Source organism: Acipenser ruthenus, chromosome 1, assembly GCF_902713425.1.
Source record: "Acipenser ruthenus chromosome 1, fAciRut3.2 maternal haplotype, whole genome shotgun sequence".
Taxonomy (NCBI): Eukaryota; Metazoa; Chordata; class Actinopteri; order Acipenseriformes; family Acipenseridae; genus Acipenser; species Acipenser ruthenus.
In genome coordinates, this window is record NC_081189.1 from 12,711,456 (window position 1) to 12,733,075 (window position 21,620).

Below are 21,620 nucleotides of genomic sequence, written 5' to 3' on the forward strand. Positions count from 1 at the left end.
TTTAATAGCATTTTCTTTTTATGAGTAGAAGAAATAAGATACTTACAAAAAAAAGAAAACACTATTAAATACAGTTTTGTTAAGTGCCATTAGAGGGTTGTAAAAAGTTTTGATTTGGTCCGGGCCTTAGATTCTACTGACTTGAAGAATTTTAGACCCATTTCTAATTTGCCTTTCTTAGCTAAAGTTCTTGAAAAAGTAGTAGTCAAACAACTTAACATATACTGAATGTGGACAATCGCAATGTCCTTGAAAGATTTCAGGCAGGGTTTCGATCTGCTCATAGTACAGAGACTGCCCTTGACAGAGTGGTAAATGACTTACTGATGAGTGCTGACTCTAACTCCATATCCATTCTAGTTCTTTTAGACCTCAGTGCTGCATTTGATACTGTCGATCATGCTGTTTTGATTGATCATCTGAAAGGCTGGGTTGGTCTGACTGGAACTGTTCTCAACTGGTTTAAGTCATATCTAACTAATAGACAGTACTTTGTTTCTTTAGGGGTGGCTGGGCATTAGCCTTTACTACAAAGTTACATTAGCCTTTACTACACAGCACAAACACTCACCCAAAAACTCCTTCTCCCAAACAAAGGAGTTTCTCCCCTTTTTATACCATGTGGCTGGAGCCTAATTCTCATCAATCATTCAATTAGCTCCAGCCACATTATCACATGTATTTTGGCAGGGATAGGAAATTAACCCCATCCCTGCCACCCACCACCAAAACACCACAAAACAATATTATTTACAGGCAGGGTTGCCACACAGGGTTATCCAACATTACTTGTGGTGTCCCCCAGGGCTCTATTCTTGGTCCAATATTATTTTCTTTGAATATGCTGCAGTGTGGAGTAGTGGTTAGGGCTCTGGACTCCAGACCGGAGGATCATGGGTTCAATCCCCAGTGGGGGACACTGCTGTTGTACCCTTGAGCAAGGTACTTTACCGAAAATTGCTCCAGTAAAAACCCAACTGTATAAATGGGTAATTGTATGTAAAAAATAATGTGTAAAAAAATAATGTGATATCTTGTAACAATTGTAAGTCGCCCTGGATAAGGGCGTCTGCTAAGAAATAAATAATAATAATAATATGCTGCCATTGGGGGAACTCATTTGTAAACATAGTATAAGCTTTCACTGTTATGCCGATGATACGCAACTTTATATTTCTGTAAAACCTGGTGACTTAAAAAATGATTTGGGCAACCTGACCTCTAATATAAAATCTGATTTAAGAAACTTGGGGGTTATATTTGATTCTGGTTTGAGTTTTGAGGCACATATTAGAAAAATTATACAAGTGTCTTTTTATCACCTATGTAACATTGCTAAAACGAGGTATTTTCTTTCATTGGCTGATGCTGAGAAACTAATTAATGCGTTCGTTTCAGTAAGACTTGATTATTGCAAAGCTTTATTTGCTGGACTTCCACATCACATCTTATCACGTTTACAGCTTGTTCAAAATGCAGCAGCTAGGGTTCTGACTAGAACAAAAAACCGGGCTCATATAACTCCTGTGCTGGCCTCACTGCACTGGCTTCCAATACATTTTAGAATTGATTTTAAAATCTTACTATTAACATATAAAGCACTAAATGGCTTAGCACCAGAGTACCTAAGAGAGATTCTGTCCCCATATAAACCTCTGCGCACTTTAAGGTTGGCTAACGCTGGACTTTTGTGCCTCTCAATGGTAAAATTGAAAAGGAGAGGAGAAAGTGCGTTTTGTTTTAATGCTCCCAAGCTGTGGAACTCTTTGCCTTCCTCTTTTAGTGATGCTGCTTCAGTCAGGATTTTTAAATCAAGATTAAAGACTCATTTTTATAGATCAGCTTTTCTAACCTAATCTAGATATAAAGTTGCTGTTATCTATTTTTATCTGCTAACTCTGTATTTTATTTGTCATTCTTATTTACTTTTATTTTTTTCTGTGGTTTTTTTTTAATCTCCTATCTAGATATTTGCTATGTATTGTTATTATTAATATCATTGTATTTTGTTAATTGTGTGATTATACTGTTCTGTCTTGTTTCTTGACCATGATACATACTGTCTGTAAAACGCTTTGAGATACGCCGGTATGAAAGGCGCTATATAAATTAAATAAATAAACACAAAAAATAAATGTTAGATTTCGAAATGTTACATTTAAAAAATTGTGTCAGTTTTTCGTTAAGTATATGGAATACTACAAAGCGGTATGTAATTCAATATGTTAACGTAACATTATTCAGCAGGTTTCATTCGACTTTATGAAGAAAAATTAGTTAATTCTATAGGGTGTTGCAAAACGTTTGGCCATAGCTGTACAGTTGATAGATAATTTCCTTCATCCTGCACACTGAGTATTTTATACAAGATTTAAGGGGCAAGGGCACTAATACAGACTATGCATAGTACACATTTTTATGCCAATGTTTATATGGTAGTGACTAGTTTGTAAGTGTTTCATTTTGATAAATTTAGCAGTGTGTTAACATATGTAGTACTTTTTAATGTTAAAAAATACAACCAACTACAACATTTATTTTTTAAATTGCTAAGCAAATAAACAACGCATAACCAAAATATGGACAGTATATTTTTTAAGATGCCCATACATTGATACATGTTTGGCTGGAATACATTTGAAGAAAATAAACATACCTTGGTTCAAGCTTGTCAAACTGTATTAAGTTTGCCTACGTTACTCACACAGTTTCCTAAAGCAGGGGTATTAAGTGGTTTAATGTGGGTTCAACTTTACAAAAAAGGAGAGTGGGAGTGAGAGAGAAGGAAAATAAACATTTTCCAGCACACTTTTTCATCAGAGGAAGCACTTCATTGGAAAAAAAAGAGAAAGGGGGAAAAGATCATGTCAGCATAATATTGTTGGTGATATACAACACTATATTTTGTTCCACAGATTTTTTTTTAAACACAGGAAGAGGTATATTAGACACTGCCTGATTCACAGCTTTTTCTGAGTCAGCTACAGTGGTTTCTTTGAATACCTGTGAAAGGAACAAGCTGTTACCGGCGCTTTTATACCAGCTTCAATTACGCAAGTTTAAAAAGCCAGAACGGCTGATGCATGAGACTGTTTACACTGTCAACATTCAATGGGAAAATGTGTGTCTGTAGGTTCCGCTATACTCCTTCACTGCACTTTATTTGATCTTATAATTACAAATCCCAAAGGCGCAGGTAAAGGAAGGTCATATTTTACTTCTTGCTTGCTATTCCTGCAAGTCCAGAAGGGATCCTATTCCTTTTCCCTTTCAGAAGCACAGAGTACCACCTAGAAGCATTTCTGTGTTTATTTTAATGTTTAGAATTGTTAAAATGGCACCAATTCAACAGTGATAATGCTTTATAAATATTGTCGTTGTGTTGTAAGAAATTAACCACAGTTTGCCTTGATTTCCCATCAGAGATCTAGACAAAATAAACCTACACATTATACATTCTTTCAGAATAAACCTATTTCTAAAAACAACCCTCACAGGGAACCTGAGGGCACTCTTTTGAGGATCATCCATATGATGGAAAAAATAAATAGTTCACACCTTCCATTTATTATGTGTCCCTCTCATCTGGTATTGAAACTTATTATTTAGAAAATGTTGTAACACTTTAAAGTAAATACATAGTAAATACAAATACACACAGCTACAGCACATACTTCACATGAAAAGACACTTATTTATAATGTATTGCCAGACAGGAGTAAAGATACTGGTATACTACATTCAACAACTTTGACAGGAGGCCAGTCATCCAAATGTAGAGATTATAAAAAGAACAGTTGACATTATCATTAGTGTTCTTTCTTCAGCTTACCAATGGCTCTAATCTCTTTTAAAACACGGATTTAGATCATGAAAACTCTCTCTTTTAAAGCCAATTAAATGATTCCACAAATCTAACTTTCACCTCCATTTGCAAGGTATGGTAGGTCACACATTGGTAGTTTTTAAAGAAGCACATGTTATATAGTAAACAACGTATTAACATTTTTCAATCTAAAAAAAATGAAATTCACTCCCCAGGTTAAAACATGAAAGAATGACATGCAAACCAAGATATTTCTTTGGCTGGAGAGTGGAGACATTAACAATGAAAACACATGTTTTCAATAAGATGTATTTCTTTTAAAATGAATACCAGTAAAATGAAATGAATGTACTGATCCTGTATTGAAGTAGCATTAGAAAACATGCTCCCTGTTTTTAACTGATCTGCTTGATATTGGGAAAAACTGAATAAATCCAATAAAAAGATGAGCATTCAAACTCCAAAATAGTGATGCTGTTTGAGCACTGTCACCATGGTTACCAAGGATCTTGCCACACCACTCTAAGATAATGATGCAAAAACTGCTGAGAGCATACAAAGATATTGACTGAAAATGTAACATTGTAATTGTAATAATTACCATTACATATTGTTATTGCTCAAATTTCTTTGGGGATTCCCTTTACGTAACCAATAAAATGCAGCAAGAGGCAGCTTCTAATAATGTACTCACAGTCATTTTCCCACTGCGGTTGGCTTCCTCTCGCTGTGCCAGGGCTTTCAGGAAGTTATCTTTGAGTTCTTTTCCTGCACTTGCCAGTGTCCTGGAAAAGACAACATTAAAATGATTTGAAGATTTGTCATAAAATATTTTAGAATCACCCTTAGCAGCACAATGTTTTCCTTGTGTTATCACTGGTTTGCTATTATTATTATTATTATTATTATTATTATTATTATTATTATTATTATTATTATTATTATTCAGTGGAACTGACTGTGTTTCATTATATTATTATTAAATGTAGAAAACTGTTATTCTTTTCTTTTTCTTTGGGCCTCAGTAAAAGTCAGTGTCAAAACCAGTCTACTGGAATGTTGGCTCAAAACAGGACATTTTCTCACCATTGCCAATGCATGGTGTTAAGCGGTACTGTTGTTGCATTGATATGCAGAAAACAGACAAACATGTTGTTGCTGCTGAGTCATTGGGATCCCTTAAGAACCGACTATACAAGGTTCTAGAATATATCAGCTACTAGGAGCCGGGTGAGTCGAAGAGACTCCTTTTGTTTGAAACTCTGATATGGTTTTAAATGTACTTAGGTGCTATGTAAACAGATCATCATTTAAACACAAGCTGTTAAATATACTGTATATATACACTGCTGTGAAAAAGTCTTAGACACATTCAGGAGTTACAATGTATATCGATGTTGTGAGCATCCTGGCCTCCGCTGGTGTTTTCTGCTTTTGTGCAGCTTTGACTGTTGTTGATGTAGCTTGGTTTGGGTGGGGGGAGGCCAGGCTTGTCGTTTAGCGGTCTTTGACTGTTGTTGATGCTGCTTGGTTTGGGTGGGGGGAGGCCAGGCTTGTTGTTTAGCGGTCTTTGACTGTTGTTGATGCTGCTTGGTTTGGGTGGGGGGAGGCCCGGCTTGTCGTTTAGCGATCTTTGACTGTTGTTGATGCTGCTTGGTTTGGGTGGGGGGAGGCCAGGCTTGTCGTTTAGCGGTCTTTGACTGTTGTTGATGCTGCTTGGTTTGGGTGGGGGGAGGCCAGGCTTGTCGTTTAGCGGTCTTTGGTTCGCGTTGATCAGGGTCTTCAAGAACTTGTGATCATGGCAACTCAGGGTTAACTGTGCATGGGCAGCTGGTGTGAGGTATTGTGGTGGCTAGTCCATCACATTTACCCAGGGGGAGAGCAAAGCATCCACAAAAAACAAGTAAAACATTTATATATATATATATATATATATATATATATATATATATATATATATATAGAGAGAGAGAGAGAGAGAGAGAGAGAGAGAGAGAGAGAGAGAGAGAAAGGCCATTAAAAATCCTTTAAATTGATGTAAGGCACGGCAGGGTCAGATAAACAATGCGCGATTGAGACGCGAAAAATGCAAAGCGTAGAAACATGCAAAAATGTCTGACACTTTTGCACAGCAGTGTGTGTGTATATATATATATATACACATACAGGCTAACTTCAATATAACGAACCCTTCTTATAACAAACACCCATTTTTAACGATCCCAACAGCAAGAACTGATTTTTTCAATGCAAATTAGCCCTATTAGAACGACCAGGTACAGGATCGACCCAGATACAACGATCTCAGTACTGACTGACACTGAACTTTCAAGTGTGTTATTCTCTCAGTGAAAACAAAGACAATGAGGGGCTCCCGAGTGGCGCATCCAGTAAAGGCGCTCCTCGCAGGATGTGCCCTATAGCCTGGAGATCACAGGTTCGAATCCAGGCTATGTCACAGCTGACCGTGACCGAGAGTTCCTAGGGGGCGGCGCACAATTGGCTGAGCGCTGCCCGGGTAGGGAGGGCTTAGGTCGGCAGGGGAATCCACGGCTCACCGCGCATCAGCGACCCCTGTGGCCGATAGGGCGCCTGTGGCTCTGCAGCGGAGCTGCCAGATCTGTGTTGTCCTCCGGCACTATAGGTCTGGTGGCATTGCTGTGGATCTGCAGTGCGAAAAATGACGGCTTGGAAGGAGCACGTTTCGGAGGACGCGTGTTCCAGCCTCCGTTTCCCGAGTCGGCGGGGGGGTTGCGAGCGGTGAGCCGGGGATACAGATAATAATTGGGCATGCTAAATTGGGGTGAAAACCGGGGTAAAAATAATTGGCGACGACTAAATTAAAAAAAAAAATTAAAATTAAATAAATAAAATAAAAAAGAAAACAAAGACAATGGTTGACTAATTCAAAGATAACACTAATTCAAAGATGTCCTATTGTAGTACGAATCATGCATGACGAATGCAAGAGTTGCCTGTCAGTCACCTTCACACAAACTGCAACCAGACAACAGGCGTGAGGAGAAATCTACGCTGGATAGATTTTTCAAGGGAAAGGACATGTAATTACTGTATTCAGCATGTAAGTGTACATTCTATCCTTTTTCATTTCTTTACTGTTTTCTTTTAAACATACCACAGGGGGAAATTAGTGTTGGTGTAATTTATATGTGGAAACGGGTTTGTTTTGTGTGCTTTTTGGAATTGTTGTGTTTGATCAAATGATTGTTTACAGACGGGCGCTCGATTGAGACTTGCTGCCTGCCTGTCTTGTATGTGTCCTCTGTGCGTTACCATTGTTGGTAGCGTCACATGACCTGTTTGTTTACTTTCTGTTTTGTGTTTAATAAATCCTGCGCGCCTGTGCCGGCGTTTCAGCTCCAACTGCTCTGTCTTGCAATGCGGTTACCGACACATGTGACATGAGTACCTTGTCACAATACCATTTAAATGTTGATCAGTGTGAAGGAATCTTCATAAAAGTACTATATAGTGATGTTCAATTCATATTTGCCATTTTGTCATTATTCTGATACAGAAAAATGCCAAACCCTGTTATAGTGAACACCCTGATATAACGAACATTTCTCCCAGGGGGGTTCGTTATAGTGAAGTGGAAGTTGTGTGTATATATATATAAGTTGTGCTGTTTACTTAATTGAACTCCTACCTTTAAAGGAAGAGGCTACATTAACTTGTCTCTCCCTCAGTGACAGAACATGATTTGAATTCCCCCATTATAGACAACATATACTGTATATGTACTCAGGGCTTGAATTTCAACGCGGGATTGTCGGAATCACGCATTTTCCAAGTTCCTCCCGCATATCTGCAACTTTCAGTATGGGAAAATCCCACAGAGATATTTTAAGTGAAGCTACTGTATTCTTCCTGCTCCCCCTATTTTTCACCCAATTTAGAATGCCTAATATAAACACATGCACTATTCTAAGTAGTGCTGGATATATCAAATGATGCAAGACTTTAATCTCTCGTACTCAGTCTATTGCAGTAAGAGGAAAGTAAACAGTATTGAAAAACCCGGGATTCAAGACCCTTGTGTTACTTTGCAAGCGGTGACTTTGGGAGTTGCTTTTCTTTATAACTTTAAAAAGACAACACGGCATGAAAAGACGAAATGGGCCGCAAGTTAAAAAGAAAAGCACCTTGCAACAACGAGGCCGCTGATTCTTCTGATAACGGCAAAAAACGTTTGCCCGGAGTCACTGTTGTTAAATAGAAAATGTGATGCACAATATGATAATAAAACATAAACAAGCGATGCCAGTGAAAGGAAAGGCAAAATAGATTAGCTGAAAGTTTACCCATGACTGGAGGTTAACAATGATAGTGGTCAGATGAGTTGTTCGGTCTGCAGTCTCTATGCAACTGTAAAGTTTGCTAGCCACTGTTACAAAACCTCTACAATGAAACATTCTAGTGGCAGTGCACACAACACAGCATTGAAAAAGAAAGTATATAGTAGAAGCTTCATGCCAGGCAATGGCAAAAGCAATGGGGAGTGCAGATAAATAGAACAGTAGACACATGCAGAGGTTCTGTTGAGCAGCTTTAAGTCATTCGCGTTCCCCCCTCCCCTCCCCCCTCTTTGGCTGGAGCATAGGGGGGAAATCCCCCCAGCACACAAAAATGAAATTCAAACCCTGGTACTAGACATGAACGTGTTCCTCATGTTTGGATTATGTGACCATGGGGGCCAGTCTTGATATGTTTATTTCATACCTCATACTGTAAGAAACAATATAATGTAGAGTATTCCATACCTGATTACATTTAAATATAACTTATATCTATACAGGGCATTGGATGGAAAGCATTTTGCTAAAGCTGCCCTTTCAGAAACAAAATATACTGCAATATATTGAATAATGGCTGTATTACAAATCTTTGTCATCTTATTCTTCATATGCTTCTTGTCTTTTTTCATCATACAGTAGTAATCAAAAGTTTGCATTATTAAATAAAATGCAAAAGTCATTCAAGCAACTGTAGTTACCATTAAATTAATTCTTCCAAGGATTCAAATATTTTTGTATGCTATTATGACAGCTTTTTACACTTTTAGTTGGCCAGTTTCCATGGAAACACAGTTTTGGCCAACACTGAGGCTCCCACACCTGACAAAACATTGACACTGATGTTTCAAACAGTTAACAGTGAACTAATAGCGATAGAGCCTGTCACTCATCCAAAATTCACTGTGCTAAACCTTCATCAGCTCAATGCTAAGTTCGCAAAACCCTACTCTAGCCAGTAAACAAGTAATTGAGAACCTTTTTACTGCGGTTTGCACAGTTTGCCATTAAATGCTGGCTGTGTTGAAAAAGAGTGCTTGTTTTTTAAACAGGAAGCCTACATTTTAAATGTCCATACTGAATACACAACCATTCAAGAGGTTTTACAAGGCTACATAGATATCCTGTCTTAATCAGTAAAGTTTAACAATAAAACTTGCATGACAGTGGGATTGACATCAATTTACAGTATCTTGGTTATCTTAAATGTACTGACCACAAACACAGCCCAGAATACCAATAAAACATGTATAAAATCATTTGGAAGAGAAGTCTTCACAGTAGAATGAATGAAGACAAGGAAAAAGACTAGGCAAAATGGTTGTCCAAAATTTGTACTAATTTCTTTATGGTTTCTTCTTATGGTATTTCTATGCCAATAAAACGTGGAGGCAACAAGCTTCCTGCTGCTATGGCTAGGGATCTGCACAGACACAGATATAGTATTATGGGAAGGATGCCATCCTCAGCATTAGGTGACATTCATCCAATTTCTAACAAATTATTTAGACCACAATGCACCTTGGCATTTTATGTTTACAGTACAAGCTATTTCTGGACACAAAGCCACACAATTTCCCAGACTGCAAAACTCCTCATTATATTCTTACCAACTACTGTAGTTTTCCTCTTTTAGTAAGACAACTTTTGCCGGTTTAATCCACCCCTTTACTCAGACAGAAACTTTAGAATGGGGTTCCCCCTCCTCCCGTGTTTATTTTGTATTATTATTATTATTATTATTATTATTATTATTATTATTATTATCATTGTGTAAATGACGGCGAGCGCCGTTTGTTTGTTATTTGTTTATTTTAAAACGTGTTCTGGCAGAGGCGAGATTGGTGCTCGTCCTCTGCCAGGAATAATTAATAAACTTGTGCAGAAGGTGGCCATCTCCTGAATTAATTAAGTGATTAATTTTGTTGCTAATCGGGAGATGGTCACCTGCATAAAAAGCCTGCAGCTCGCTGCACTCTGGGTGGGGTGTACGAGAGGAGCGTAGACAGCGAGCAGAGAGAGTGAAAGCGAAACTTAAAAAGAAGACATAGGAACAGTGAAGGCAATCTGCCCAGCCTGACCTGTGTTGTGTTATATTATTTTGTGTTCGTGATTATTTTTGTTTACCCTTTTATTTTGCTCTGTAAGCACAGTGTTTTTGTTTGAATATTTTATTTATTTTTGTTAATAAATACGGCGGCGCCGCGTCTTTCTTTTGTTGAAACTGCAGACTTGGTGTCAGTATTTCTCTTCCTGCTTCTGCCGTGACGTCACCGCCCAGCCACCCTGTCACACCATCCAATAATAGCAAGTCCTGCATCAGATCACACTGCTCTTCTTGTAATATGGATACATAGGATGCTGTACATCATGGCAAACCATAGACTGTTTATCTAATGGGTGATGAAAATGAGTAGTTCCGAGAACTTGTTGAGTAACCAAATGAATAATATTTCCTTTACTGATAGAACACAGCATTTTCATAGGATTGAACCTCATCTGGTTATGGAAACCAGAAACGTAGTGTCAAAAGACAGAAGACTATGCTTGGGAATGTAGTAGGATCAGTAGATCATCCAGTTAACTAGTTTATAAGCTGTTTATGGCTCTGCAGGTCAGCACCAGGACTTTGCAAAGTTATTCTCAACTTGACAGGGTGACAATATAAACTTGCTATAACATGAGTCATTTGATTAGAGATGAGTTAAGCATTTTGCGTTCTGGCTATAGCTTTGCCTGAAAGCAAGAAGTTGCAATATGATGAGAGGACAGCATGATAACTATTGATGAACAGCTTACTGGTTATTAATTGGGAGTTCTAAGTCACATTCTAGGATGTTGTTATTGTGTTGTTATCCAGATACAAAAGGAAGAAAACAACAATGCTTTACTTTAACCAGTGAACATGACTGGACACAATAACATGAATGTAAAGTGTTGTCATATTTCAGGGGTTCTTAGTTTTAGCTTGTGATTTTCAAAATATGCTGAATAAGATGTTTGAAGCACACACCAGAAATGACTGTTATGGTTTAAACCCTTCACCAGATTAAACCGTCCTTTCTTATGAAGAAGAAATGGACTTGAAAAAATGTCAACACAGAATATCAAGCCAATAAGTTCAGTATCGGCCTGATCAGTGCTTATATGACTTATGCTAACTTATGACTAAATTGTTCAAGAATGTTAATAGAAAACATGGATAATACATGGTGACAATTAGCATAATACACGTAATGATAGCTAAATAAATAATGTGCAGCTAAATGTGCAGATAAACATCTGCATGATGCACATTATTAGTTCTATCATGTTCACTTTGTAGTTACTTAGTGAGCTTGAAAACAAAACAGTACTCCACCAGAAATGTTCTTCAGCCATCTCCAGGTGCTTGTTTTTCATTTCCCCACAGCTGGTCTCCTGTGTAAACCCAAATCAAGAAATAGAGCAAAAACAAAAACAAGACAATGAAAGGATTTTTTCATACTTGTACAGCTATGGCCAAACATTTTGCATCGTCGAGAATTTTAGGATTGAGACATCATATTATATATATATATATATATATATATATATATATATATATATATATATACACATACAGTGCCTTGCATAAGTATTCACCCCCCATGGACTTTTCCACATTTTGTAGTGTTACAACCTGGAATTAAAATGGATTTAATTAGGGTTTTTTTGTCACTGATCTACACAAAATAGTCCATAATGTCGAAGTGGGGGAAAAAATCTACATATTTTTCAAAATTATATACAAATAAAAAACTGAAAAGTCTTGATTGCGTAAGTATTCACCCCCTTTGCTGTGACACCCCTAAATAAGCTCTGGTGTAACCAATTGCCTTCAGAAGTCACATAATAAGTTGAATGGAGTCCACCTGTGTGCAATTAAAGTGTCACATGATCTCAGATTAAATACACCTGTTTCTGGAAGGCCCCAGAGTTTGTTAGAGAGCATATCTAAACAAACAGCATCATGAAGACCAAGGAGCTATCAAAACAAGTCCGGGATAAAGTTCTGGAGAAGCACCAATCAGGGTTGGGTTATAAAAAAATATCCCAAACTTTGAACATCCCCCGGATCACCGTTAAATCCATTATTAAAAAATGGAAAGAATATGGCACAACCGCGACTCTGCCTAGAGGAGGCCGTTCACCAAAACTCAGTGACCAGGTAAGGAGGGCATTAGTCAGAGAAGCAACCAAGAGGCCAATGGTAACTCTGAAGGAGCTGGAGAGATCCACAGCTGAGATGGGAGAAACCGTCCATGGGACAACTAACCCGGACGCTCCACAAAGCTGGGCTTTATGGAAGAGTGGCGAGAAGAAAGACATTGCTGAAAAAAACCCATATCAAATCCTGTTTGGATTTTGCCAAAAGGCATGTGGGGGACACAGCAAACATGTGGAAAAAGGTTCTCTGGTCTGATGAGACCAAAAGTGAACTTTTTGGCCTTCACGCAAAACGCTATGTGTAGCGCAAAGCCAACACTGCTCATCACCCTGAGAACACCATCCCCACGGTGAAGCATGGTGGTGGCAGCATCATGTTATGGGGATGCTTTTCATCGGCAGGGACTGGAAAACTGGTCAGGATTGAGGGCAAGATGGATGGAGCCAAATACAGGGAAATTCTAGAGGAAAACCTGTTTCAGTCTGCAAGAGACCTGGGACTGGGGCAGAGGTTCACCTTCAAGCAGGACAATGACCCTAAACACACAGCCAAAGCTACACTGGAGTGGTTTAAAAACAAGAACCTGAATGTCTTAGAATGGCCCAGTCAAAGCCCAGACCTCAGTCCGATTGAGAATCTGTGGCAAGACTTGAAAATTGCTGTTCACCAACGGTCCCCATCCAACTTGACAGAGCTTAAGCAATTTTGCCAAGAAGAATTGCAGGATCCAGATTTGCAAAGCTGGTAGAGACTTACCCAAAAAGACTCACAGCTGTAATTGCTGCCAAAGGTGCTTCTACCAAGTATTGACTCAGGGGGGTGAATACTTATGCAACCAACAAATGTCTTTTTTTTTGTTCAATTAACTTTTGTGTCACAATAAAAAATATTTTGCACCTTCAAAGTGTTAATTAAGTATGTTGTTTAAATCAAATGGTAAAAATCCCAATTAAATCCATTTTAATTCCAGGTTGTAACACTACAAAATGTGGAAAAGTCCAAGGGGGGTGAATACTTATGAATACTTATGCAAGGTGCTGTATATATACAGTATATATATATATAGTATATTCAGTAGCTTTATATGCTTTTATATTAAGTTTCTATACAGTATTGTGTAAGTTTTAAAATTAAAATGAAATTAATTATATTAACACATTAAAGGGGAATATACATATAAAATGTAAAATTAAAATGAAATTGATTCAAATGGGCAGTAATAGGGTAATTACTGTAACAATGAATATGTACTTAAATTAACCCCTATCCTGTGAAACAAATCTAAATTGTGAGTGGTTTACTTTGCAGACTGCCTCTGGATTAATTAATAGATTAATTGTGTAAGGTCCAGTATGTAAATTAAGCAGTAAGGTAACCTGAAGGTGGTAATGGCTTTCTGCACGAGGGATGAATTATGTTATTAATTATAAGTTTTACATTATGTGTATGTGTGTGTCTTTTATAATTAAGTTGTTTTTAATCATTATGTTTCTAATTGTGTATAAACGTGTTTTTATAGTTGTTTTAATGTACTTACCAATTCAGTAGCTTTATATGCTTTTATATTAAGTTTCTATACAGTATTGTGTAAGTTTCGAGTTCTATCATTTCCCATCAGCAAAACCAGCTACGTGCAGTTTTGCATAGCATAACAAGACAAAGTCACAGATTGGTGTCTGAGTTAAATGCCAAAAGGCAGGAGACTAGCAGAGATAGTGTAATATGGGGGAGGAGAACTGAAAGACAAGATGGATGCGCCCTGCTATGTACAACGTGGTATGCAAAGCGTCATGGACAGGGCGCAACCCGCCACCCCCCCCCCCCCCCCTTTCCCTCACATAAATAATAACAAATAATAACAAATAATAATGAAACAGAAACTCAGTACTATAAAGTACGAAGTTATGTAACTAGCATCAAACTGCCTTTATGTTGAAGTACGTAGGTTATGTGTGTTTGTCTTGGGGCATTTAGCTGTGTGTGAATTTTATGTGTGCATGAATGTGTGTGCGCAAATGCGTAAACTATGTTTACAAATTAGCAGAGCGTTTGGCAGCTATCAGACTCTGAGATAGAGACAGAATCCGTTTACAATTTGAGAATACGGCAAAATACAAAGAAAAAAATGAGCTATTGTCTGTTTTATGTGCAATTCTTAGCTGAATACCATTTTACAGACAGAGATGGGCGAAGCCAGCAGCAAGCGCTGGCTGCAGGAAAAATAACAAAAAAAAATGAGTGAGAGCACGTGGTTTCAAAACTGCTAATGCTAATGGATAACTTAGGGAGAAAAACAATTCTTAGAGATTGTTAAATCTGTCACTGACTAAGTTACCGGGAGTATTTTTATTAAAAATATTCTCGTGATTACACTTAGTTGTTAAACTCTACGTACAAGTATTATTGTGTTGTGGCAATACTGCAAACCAGACGTGGTTTAATGTATTGCAAATAACATAAATAAGACTTTATATTTAAGTGTTATTGTGTTGTTTCTATGGTGCAAACCAGGCGTGGTTTGTATTATGGCAAATAACATTAATAAGGCTTTGGAGTACTGTTCATAACTAATTAAAGCTATTTTATGAATTTGATTATTTTGATGGTTAAATTCCACCGTGGTTAAAGTAAAATTTAAATTTAAACCCAAAACTATCTTTCTTTTATTTGTATGAGGAACAGTAATGATTATGGAAAGTTTTAGATACTTTTTATTTTTCAATAAATTAACAGATTAATTTGTAAACTTTTGAAAATGCATGGAGTAGTATTAATTATATTAACACATTAAAGGGGAATATACATATAAAATGTAAAATTAAAATGAAATTGATTCAAATGGGCAGTAATAGGGTAATTACTGTAACAATGAATATGTACTTAAATTAACCCCTATCCTGTGAAACAAATCTAAATTGTGAGTGGTTTACTTTGCAGACTGCCTCTGGATTAATTAATAGATTAATTGTGTAAGGTCCAGTATGCTCAAGGAAAGTGATGGGTGTGTGTTGATGATGCTGGATGTTGTGTTTTTTTCTGATTTAGAACTGTAATGGAAGTTTTCAACCTGCCTTGAACCTAAGTATGGTAAGGGGTTATTCTTCCAGGTTCTTTATCCCAGCCTGCGTGTTGACTCAATGAGGAGACCGTGAAGTTCTTATTCAAAACAGCTTTAATAAATTTGCAAACTGGAGCGTTCAACAGAGTGACACAGACTCTGTTAGCAATCGCAGAATCGCACCCCGAGCTAAGTTTTTATGCAGCTTATATAGTTTTCTGGAACATCATACAAAGAAGGAAATTAAACAGTGTAACCATATAAGGATTGGTTATAGAATTTAAACGAAGTGGAGACCATATAAGGTCACAGTCAGGCTATAGAACAAGAAATTATCTCCATTTCGGAGAATCATAAAAACAGTCATATGACAAGTACATGCTAGACATGACAGCTAAAATTAGTTTAAACTGGTTGCTCCTTGTTACCCACAAAGTTGTTTACTTTAGATCCTCATTGGTTCATCTGAATAGAGAGGATAATAATAAGTCTCTGATTGGTTGTTGCTACCCCTGTCGGTGGGGGATGGTTCCCCCCCCCCCCCCCCCGAGTTCCAAGGAACAGCCAGTTTAATTTAAAAACAAATTATACTTTTATATTTATTACACACAAAATCTTTATTTTCCTTATTACATGTCCTGCTAGTCCTATTGACTTGGGACAGGCTTCAACTTAAACTTAACGTTACAACCTACATTGTTATCTTAAAACCTATTTGCTTACTATTGAGCAAGCTTTGTTATCTTAACCTATTTGTTTGCTATTGAGCAAGCTAAGCAAGTGTGAAGTTACAAAAATTCCATTACAGAACTGAGCAAGAATATTATGGGGATTGATTTGATACAGGTTGGAGATACCTGTAAATATAGAAATTGATAAAAAGTCATCATTTTCTATAAGAATAATATATCAGAAATTAACTATTGTAAATCCAACATCAACTTCATATAATACTATCATCTTCAGAGCTTAGGAGTGAGAACAAGCTACATGAACTTTTAAGATTGCATTAAAAAGAGGTAGAATGCTTAAAGAAAGGGAAATAATTGGCCTCAAACCATTCCAATAATTTTGGCCAAAATACAGGCCACACCCTCCAGATCAACAGGGATCAGCCCACATGAAACAATGACAGGAAGAATAATGATGCTACCAATAGATCCTAATCCAACTGACCAGGTAGGCGCTCAAATAAAACAAAACACAATTGACTACTTGGTACAGGTGCAGAACAGATTAGCACAGCCCAAAATTGAAGCTGGTATTAATAATACAAGCTGAAAATGACCGCAAATATACAACAATTAAAGACTGAAATTAAAGTAGGAAATAGCATAATGACCAGGGTTTTTATACCAAAGAGACCCCTCACCCCAAAAATGCAAGGTCCATACACGGTAACTGACAAGGTCAATGTGTGTGTGGGAGTCATTATCAAAATAAATAAAATGGTATCACATTTCACAAGTGAAAGTTATAAAAACTGCATAGCAGTATATACTACACTCGATCTCTCTCTCTACACAGAATAACGGAAGCCAGATTGGACCCTCCTACGACCATGATGAAGAAGACACAGTGCATTAAACAAAGACAACATGTACAATTGCAGTTCAAACGTGCACTGGGACCACAGGCATGGCCAAAAGGCTTTCAACTTATGTCCTGTGGCTGAAGTCATGGAGACCCATATGAAAACCTGAGCACATCTTTCAATGGAGAAAAGGAGAACAATGGAATAATAAGAGTCACCTTATACTAAACGAATCAAGCATGAACTTTGACCATAGAGACTGTGCCTCCACAATTGTAAACAGTGATAACTAATAACTCCACTTTTAATTTTCTTTGCACACGCAAGCTATTGTCTGTTTTGCATTAGCTTTTAAGAAGGCATTTATTTATGGCATGAGCTGTGTGCAGTGTTTAAAGGGCCATGTTTTTTGGTGCTTTTTTATCAAAGATACATCAAATATCACTTTTTGGAAAACTTGTGTGTTCGTGCATTTTTGAGACTGCAGATTCAATAAGAAACCATTAGCAGATATCTTTTCTTTTTTTGTAAACAAGCACCTCTATCGCAATAAATACCTAAAATTCCCTAATAACAAATAATAAATAGTATGTCTAAGTATCACTTAGCTGATCTCATCATACTTTACTATGTCCTGTACACAATAATCCCAAAAATAACTAGTAAATAAATAATACATCAAATAAATAGGGGCAGCAGTGTGGAGCAGTGGTTAGGACTCTGGACTCTTGACCGGAGGGTCGTGGGTTCAGTCCCAGGTGGGGGACACTGCTGTTGTACCCTTGAGCAAGGTACTTTACCTAGATTGTTCCAGTAAAAACCCAACTGTATAAATGGGTAATTGTATGTAAAAATAATGTGATATCTTGTAACAATTGTAAGTCACCCTGGATAAGGGTGTCTGCCAAGAAATTAATAATAATAATAATAATACTAATAATAATAATAATAATAATAATAATAATAATAATAATAATAATAATAATAATAATAAATACATCTGGATGATGTATACTGCAGTAAGTGCATGTAAATGTACAAAACAAATTACACAACTTTTTATTAAACACAGAAAATAAAAGGCCCTACAAATGCTGTAACAATAGTCATTTTCCATTTTACAGATGTGTCTGACAGGAGTATTTTTTATTCAGGTGATTTTATGCGTATTCTCATGTTCAGCACATTCCAGAGAGACTTCAGAGGATTCTGACTACCAAACCCACTATAGGATGTTGTTGTGTTTCTTAAGGCATTATTCACATCGGGTTCATGAGTATGGGCATTGCATAATTTTAGCATCTGTATGCTCTTCCCCAAAATAATGCAGTTTTAAAAACTATTTGCTTTCTTGGTTTTTCATAAGCAACTTTTTTTCTGCAAAAGATTCCAGATGAAATTACAACCCTTAGTGATATTACTGCAGTATACTTTTGTTTAGACAAACATACATTTATAATTAAAGATTCCAGATGAAATGACATCCCTTAGTGATATTACTGCAGTATACTTTTGTTTAGACAAACATACATTTATAATTAAAGATTCCAGATGAAATGACATCCCTTAGTGATATTACTGCAGTATACTTTTGTTTAGACAAACATACATTTATAATTAAAGATTCCAGATGAAATGACATCCCTTAGTGATATTACTGCAGTATACTTTTGTTTAGACAAACATACATTTATAATTAAAGATTCCAGATGAAATGACATCCCTTGGTGATATTACTGCAGTATACTTTTGTTTAGACAAACATACATTTATAATTAAAGATTCCAGATGAAATGACATCCCTTGGTGATATTACTGCAGTATACTTTTGTTTAGACAAACATACATTTATAATTAAAGATTCCAGATGAAATGACATCCCTTAGTGATATTACTGCAGTATACTTTTGTTTAGACAAACATACATTTATAATTAGGGTTCTTGTTTCTGCAAGCTTGTATCTGCCATTTTATGTATTTGAAACTCCATTAGTTTTAGTTATTATCATGCCAACCATCAATTTATTTATTCACCTAATTCAAACTGATTGTACACTTCAAACGCTATTTACCTACTTTGTGAAACCACTTGTAGAATACTTGTAAAGAATATGTATTTATTAAAACCCTATTCATGCTACCTAAATAGTGTGTGAGTGAATGTGAATGAAGTAAATGACCATCCCCTGGTTTAAAGGTGCCTTGATAGCACATCATTTATGTATTGTGGAAAGGATATTAACAAATAAATACGCCAAAGCAATCTTTACTATAGTATCATAAAAGTGATTTTAACAAAGTAGACAAATAATTCTTGAACAAACTGTTGGTAACAAACTGTTTCTGGATGGGACATTCATTTTTTTTTCATAAACTTAGTTTGATAAAAAAAAAAAAAGATTTAAAGCCACATTGACAGGCCTCAGGATGAAGCGCACAATAAAGAAGATTATCATTCCTTTGAGGGGCAGCCTAAAAGATTTAACTTCAAGAACTTCCACCTGTATGGTCCCCAGGAGCACCAGATGTGGTAATCAGCTTTGCAACTGAAATGTTATTAAAAACACTAGGTGCAAAGGCTTTACCGGCTGTGGCTTAAATACGTTTCTCGGATCTATCTGCATGGATGGTTGACCACTCATGACTTCAATTATATGGTTGCAATTATGCAAACGAGTTTGAAGCCAGAAGTCATACACCTGTGCTTGCCTGTGGATTTAATATTCCTAATGAGTCCCAAAGCCCCATTCTGTGGTAACAAGCATGAAGGATTGCTCAACTCAGGTTACAGAGGAGCAGGTGAAAGGCTTTTCAAAATGCCACAATGCTCTCAAAGAGTTTAATAGGACCAGTATGCTTTCAGTGTATTCTTGACCTTTCTAGACAATGAAGATGGGAATGAAAATACAGAAAAGGGCTGAAATGTAAAGATTTGGTATTCTTTAGGTGTGCTGTACAGTACTGTATATCAAGCAATAACACAACTTCATATTTATTCGTATTTTAAGAAAAAGACCTATAGGATCAAATATCTGAAATAAGATATACATTTTAAAGAGTAACTTGGTACAGGTATGGGGAAATATCACAGCTAAATATCACCATCTGCAGGCAATGTAATGCAGACCACTGAAACAGAGAATATTTGATCTGAATTAACAACAGAAGTAGCTGGATTGGTGTATCTGGGTATATATTGTGGGCCATTTATTATTTTAAAACAGGGAGTGTAGAACAACAGTATTTCATCAACCACAAATCTTTACTTTAGTGCACATTATACAAAAAAGAAAGCAGGACATAAAGACGTGTTCACTATGAAAATGTTTACTTTTTATTGTTCTTGGATCCATCTGAGGGCCTAGTTTTTGGCACATTAAAAGTCCATTCCACATTATGGAATGATAAATGAAGTGCTATTAAAGATGTTATTTGGAAAAACACCATTAAAAAAATCTATGTGTGTTGTGCTTTAGCCTTTAAAAAACAATGCTTCAGAACATATTATTGGAAGAAGGAAATAAAAACCTTAATAAAATCACAACAAAAATACACTTTCTATAATGACATTCAAGAAATGCTGTCCCTAAACCACATCTGGGATATGACTGACAGTAAAATTGAAAACAGACATCTGAAAAAGTGCTACTATTGAGAAGAGACAAAACTGGAATGCAACATATTTTTTTAATAGACTGCAAGCAGGAGGGTGTAACTGAATCATACCCCTGCCAGTGATCGTACACCAAATGTGTTCCCAATGACATTTCTGCTTATAAAATAAATGAAAATAAGGATTTGCCAGCTTAATCCTTTTCCACACATTTGCTACAGTAGCTACAGTACTACAAGATTTCACCTCACAAATTGCTTGGCACACACCAATATTGCCCAAAATGTTCTTGGAGGTAAGGCTGTGTACAGAATGCCGTAAAGCCACATGACATTTGTTCCTACAGTATTAAATCTCATTGGAACTAAGTGACAAAGTGAATGTTTCTATCACACCCAAATGCATTCTGACGGAATATTCACAAAGTATGTCAAGGTCTTCATTATGGAATTCTAATGTGGTTATTGATTCAAAAGGCCTTCCTCTTTATTTATGTGGGTTAAAGTCTCAACTGTAGTCATTTTTGAACAAAGGTATGATTTTTCAAAAGCTTGGTCAATATTTTCAAAGTCAGCAGCTTATTTTTTATTTGCCCTCTTCAAAGTGGCACAGATACAACACCAGGTGTTGCCACAATTTATATAACTATGTTTTGGAATTTCAGTCCTGCATTAACACAAAAACTACAATTTGCTAAATGTTTGCTAATATTTGTTATTTATTTGTTATTTATTTATTTACTTATGCTGTATCAGCTACATTGAAACAAAATATATAAAGCCGCACTTATTTTTGCCTCACTTATTTTTTTCATATATTAAATATGTCCTGCAGACTCAGCCATAGTGGACAATTAAATGCCCCATGGGAAGACCTCCAGTGTGCGGCTTCGGGTTATTATAGCCCCCTGTCGGTAACAATAGTCTTCCCTCGGGTCAATCATTTTCTACTCTCTCTCTCTCTCATACAGGAAATTATAAAGAACAAGAATAAGATTATTTCCTTTTACTGACTATTTGTTTTCACAGGAATGTTTAGATCTGTATAGAAACACAAGTAGTGTAGAATTTCATTGAAGCAATTG

General features: G+C 36.5%; 1 protein-coding gene across 1 annotated transcript in view; it reads right to left on the reverse strand.

The window, feature by feature from the left end:
• LOC117403493 (cilia- and flagella-associated protein 299) overlaps positions 1–21,620 on the reverse strand; it is a 151,029-nt gene that overhangs the window by 79,861 nt on the left and 49,548 nt on the right. The window contains exon 3 of the mRNA XM_059003577.1: positions 4,521–4,611. Within this exon, the coding sequence (XP_058859560.1) occupies positions 4,521–4,611 (91 nt within the window). The remainder of the gene's footprint in view (positions 1–4,520; positions 4,612–21,620) is intronic.